The following is a 5422-nucleotide window of genomic DNA, read 5'->3' as shown; positions in this document are numbered from 1 at the left end:
AGTTTCACAGGTTTTTTGCATCTTTGACATTACTTTTTGATGAAACCTCGTATAACTCTTATCAGCAAAGTTTCTAACATTCACATTTCAAATGAAAAATTCTCCATTGCCTAAAAATGAACTCACCTATGAAATTTTCAATTCAACGATGATTAAATCATTCTTACAAATGTAAACATGAAGAACATACATGTAAATTATCATTCAAGCTTTTCAGAACAGGTTTTTATTGTTTAAAATATCTAACCATATCTAACCATAGGTTTTACTATTGTATCACTAAGTAAAGAAATGCATTATCTGCCTTCTATGCATTATCATGCGCGAGCAACAGGATATTTCAGATTCTAAAAAGATTGCCATGTGCTGTAATCTGTCTCGGTTGACCTGTTCTTCCTATATAAAGAATTTCAAAACTTGAAAATCTGTATTCAACGTAATGGAGGATAAAGATATTGCAGCTTTAGTTTTCGACAATGGATCAGGAATGTCCAAGGCTGGATTTGCCGGAGACGATGCTCCCAGAGCTGTGTTCCCCTCCATTGTTGGACGTCCCAAGCAAGAGGTACTATTAAGATCTTTTCAATATTTGCAAAACAATAGACATTAAATCTAATGTTTCATTTAAAATAAATAAAATAGATGGCCATTTTTAAAAAATTTAATTAGTTCTTGAAATAAGCTTATCTTTTGGAAAAAAGATATAGTTAATTCTTCGTATATTTGGTTAACTTTAAAGAAATATAAGTGCCAAAATATGCCAAAAGAAATATTTAAAACATTGTTCAAATATATTTTCTAAGGCAACATGAATGTATCGTAATGCACAAACTATCTTAATATTTGGTATGCATTGAAAACATTGAAGTTAAAGCAATAGTACTCTTAAAGCAAAGGCTTGAAATTTTAAAAAAAATCTCTTAAAATCATTGATGCCTTTTTAGTTTTCTAAGTTTTTAGTACAACATTTATCACAGGTATAATCTTATTTAGCTGTAACTATTTTATTAGTTTAAACTACAGCAGCAATATTTGATAAAATATGGTGTAAAGTGTAACAACAACGTGCAACTATTGACTAGACATAGCTCACTTCATTGTTTTCATACTTAAGTACCGCAAACACATGCCATAATTCATAACTAAATGTCAAATTTTTACCGACCAAATTGTTTGCCCTATTGAGTAATCGAGCAAGTTGTCAGGTATTTCGTACCTCATCGTAAACATGAATATAATAGGGTAGAAAAACTTGTAATTGTGTAATTGTTCGAGAACAATTAGTCTACTAGTTCTCATTTTTTTATTATTAGAGACAATGAAACTCCCCCCCCCCCCCGATTGGCATTCAAAAGTTATGACACCAGATGACCCTTTTCCCGATAACCCCCAAAACTACAAAGAGTTTGCCCTTTGTGTATGAAATTCTTAATATCGTTACTCCTCTGAATCTATAAGAGATAGGGATTTGAAACTTTAACCAATGTCTGAAGTTCACTTAAAGACTTCTTCAAACTATCATGAATACCGAAAGGACACAGAGGCCCCTTTTAGAGTTATTGCCCCTGAACGTTTCTTAGATTAGCGAAAAAACAACATTGCATACTTTACGTCGTAGATATATCGGACCACTTGGGATTTAAACAATTACCCTAGCCAATAAAAAAAAAACAAAACAAACAAACAAAAAAACCAGCAAGGTAAAAGATTAAGGTTATTAAAAAATCTGTATGATGATGAATTTTTTTTTTTTAGAATGTTAAAGATTTTTTTGCGTGTTCTCCCTACTTCTCTTAAATCGTATGAGATAGAAATTAAAACTTATATCAATGTCTTTAGTTGAAATTAAGTATCTGTTAATCAATTCATATCAAAAGGATCCGATGTCTCCTTTAAGTATATTTGTAGTTATTGCCCTTGAAAGTTTCTTTAAAAAAAAACAACAACACTTACTTCTTTGAACCATACGTCGTAGAGACACCAAATTTCTTGAAAATGAAAAGTTGACATTGGCTAATCAAAATAAAATAAAGTTTAAAAGTCAATGTAAATTTTTCAAAACTCATACTTAAATTGTTGACATAATTTATTCATGAAGTAATGCAGAAAAAGCAGTTCATCAATTTTACCCAAACATAAAATGGTTTTAACATAAAAGGAATAGATTGAAAAACCTGTAATTGTACTTAAACAATAAGTGTACTAGTTGATTTCACAACTTATTATGAGGGTTTATCTTTTAAAATTCATAATTGACAATAAAATCCGTGCAAACACTAAAAATATAAATCAGTCTTTAGTAATCAACTTTTAATTTTTGAAAATTCTTTTTTAAATTCATTATAAAAGTTAACAGATTGTTTATTAGAATGAAAAAAAAAATGCTAAATGTAACTTAAATGTACTTGAGAAGTAATGTTCATTACTTGCATTGTTAGGAAAGTTATGTAATACATTAAAATTACTTGTAATTGAAAATGTATGCATTACAAATTAAACCCAATTTCTATTGAAAAATGTAATGATTACAACTCGTTTCTATTACACACTACGATCACCCCATGTCTGGCTTAGGGTAGCCGTTGCGATAGTAACTGAGACTAAGAATAGAATATAAGCTTATATCAACTACTTTAAAGCTATACAATTAAAGTTTTCCTTCTTATAAAATAGATTAAATACATAATACAAATACATATTGTCAATTTCCATTATATGGGAGAAAATTGTTGGAGAAACCACTTGTTTTAAAATGATTTCATGGAAACCTTTAAAGATAAGTGTATACGGGGTTTTAATGATGCTACATGTATAAGCCGAAAACGGTAACTATTTAATATTAACATCTCCATCATACATTTTATTTCTGAAAAATGTTATCCGTTGCTTTGGTAAAAAGACCGAGACACACATGTACGAAAAAATGAAAAACTGCAGGTGATTTTGATTGCAACTAGCTGTTTTAACTAATTCAAAGGATTTAAGGGGTTTTTTTTGCATTTGTTAAATTCTGCCTTAATTTTCACTATTAACAAAATAGCTTCATATCAAGTTATAATAGTTTATATATGAATAATAGCCAATCCAAATGCCTCAAAATTTTATATTTTCCTTTATTTTGCAGCTTGTTACCATAGCAACGGTTTTCATCTAATGATTTTTAAATCCTTTATTAAACAGTTATAATGTTTTGTAAAATTTTTTTTCAAGATTTCAAGATGATTTTAATTTCAAATTTATTGAAGGAAAAAGTTACTAAAGTAACTCATTCAAAATATGCGTTCTCTATAAATGGATTTTTTTTCTCTTAAATGTTTTTCCAACATAAGTTTTACAGTGGAAACCCAAAAATTGTTGCTATTACTCACAATGTATCCTCAAATTAGCATTGAATTGCCATTTTGACATCTTTACCTTGTGTTACCTTGATAACGGGACCACATAGAAACGAGTAAATGGTGCAAAATTTTTGATAATCAAAGTATGTAAAAAATCGGTGAGTATGCATGACCACCGAAGTTTGCTTCTTCCAAAATACAACTGATCTTTTAAAGTTTGTGCATGACATCTAATACACATTTCGATAAAACCGTTTGGGATATATCTTTTTTCATGAATTTCTACACAAAAATAAAACTTTCACTCGAAGTTAAGAACTTTGATTCAGCCAAAAGATTAAACAGCCCGGAAAACATAACGATGGAGTTTTTGAACACATCTATATTTTTCTGTCCCCTTTACCTTTCAAAATTCTTTTTATATATTTTCATGACTTTTCTTTATTGAAATTAATTCTCAGTTCTAGTGATTATGAAATGTTTAATATTTCAAAAAATGAAGGTGATTTCATTTCAAACATTACTAATCAGGCTACAGGAGGGAAGGACTGCTATGTAGGAGACGAAGCCCAGAGCAAGAGAGATATCCTCACCCTTAAGTACCCCATTGAACACGGCATCGTCACCAACTGGGACGACATGGAGAAAATCTGGCATCACACCTTCTACAATGAACTCCGTGTGGCCCCTGAGGAACACCCCGTCCTTCTTACCGAGGCCCCGCTTAATCCCAAGGCCAACAGAGAAAAGATGGCACAGATCATGTTCGAGACCTTCAACTCTCCCGCCATGTACGTCGCCAACCAGGCCGTACTGTCCCTGCACGCTTCCAGTCGTACAGCTGGTATTGTACTTGACTCCGGGGATAGTGTTACCTACGCAGTCCCAATCTATGAAGGTAACGCCCTTCCGCACGCTATATTGAAATTGGATCTCGCTGGACGTGATCTGACCGATTACCTTATGAAAATTCTCACAGAGCGTGGTTACTCATTTGCCACAACAGCCAATAGAAAAATCGTTACAGACATTAAAGAAAAATTGTGCTATGTTGCTCCGAACTTTGAACAAGAAATTACTACTGCTTCTTCAACCTCATCCCTTGAGAAGAGCTATGAACTTCCGGATGGTCAGGTTCTCACTATTGGCAGCGAGCGATTCAGGTGCCCAGAGGCTATGTTCAAGCCATCCTTCCTTGGAATGGAATCTTCGGGAATCCCTGAAACCATTTACAACAGTATCAGGGAATGTGAGGAGGGTATCTCTAGAGAGCTGATCGCCAATATAGTGTTATCTGGTGGTTCCACTATGTTCCCCGGATTTGCTGAGCGCATGGAGGCGGAAATCAAACAGCTTATACCGCCTAAAATTACGACAAAGATCATTGCCCCACCAGATAGGAAATACTCCGTCTGGATAGGTGGTTCCATCCTTGTTTCTCCCTCTGCCTTTCAAGAGAGGTGGATCAGCAAAAAAGAGTACGATGAATCCGGTCCAATCGTTGTCCACAAGAAATGTTTTTGAAACTATTTATTGGTATTGACGCACCAGAAATATTTGAATCATATTCAGAAAGACTTATATTTACGCTTAAATTGTTTTAATTTGCTTTTCTTTTTACTTCATAGTACTGTTGCTTACGTATATGAATAAAGATTTCTTTGACAGTTGGATTTTTTTCATAGCTTGAGTTAAATAGCATTATCTGTAATAAAAATAATTTCGCTCCGATATTGGTTACAACTTTGCTCGTGTTTAGGTATTATCGTCTGTTTCCTTGATGCTAAATGAATGACAGTAACTGACCCCCTCGTACCATCAATTCACAACAGGTAAACCCTAAGCTTAAGCCGGTTCTCAAATTCAGCTTGATGGAATACAACAATGCACATAATGGGTTTTGTCTATCAAAGAACACAATACACAACATCAAGTGACCAAAGTGGGTCTCCAATCAACGACCTTTTGGTTACTGGCCTTACACCTATGACCACTAAGCCATATGCAACACTGTTAACCTTGTTAACCATCAAAAGATAAATTGTTTTGAAAAAAAATGTAAACATGTTTTACCTGTAAATGTG

The 5422-nt window shown here is 33.0% G+C and overlaps 1 protein-coding gene across 1 annotated transcript; it reads left to right on the top strand.

Moving 5' to 3' along the window:
* The first annotated feature begins 382 nt into the window (after nt 1-382).
* On the top strand, nt 383-5014 carry LOC128165493 (actin-like). The gene is made up of 2 exons (XM_052830099.1): nt 383-565; nt 3870-5014. Exons 1-2 carry the CDS (start codon nt 440-442, stop codon nt 4860-4862), a joined length of 1119 nt encoding a protein of 372 aa, XP_052686059.1. The 5' UTR covers nt 383-439; the 3' UTR covers nt 4863-5014.
* Nucleotides 5015-5422: the final 408 nt, after the last annotated feature.

Source organism: Crassostrea angulata, chromosome 10 (assembly GCF_025612915.1).
Source record: "Crassostrea angulata isolate pt1a10 chromosome 10, ASM2561291v2, whole genome shotgun sequence".
NCBI lineage: Eukaryota > Metazoa > Mollusca > Bivalvia > Ostreida > Ostreidae > Magallana > Magallana angulata.
The sequence above is the reverse complement of the archived record's forward strand: the minus strand, read 5'-3'. Positions and strand labels throughout refer to the sequence as shown.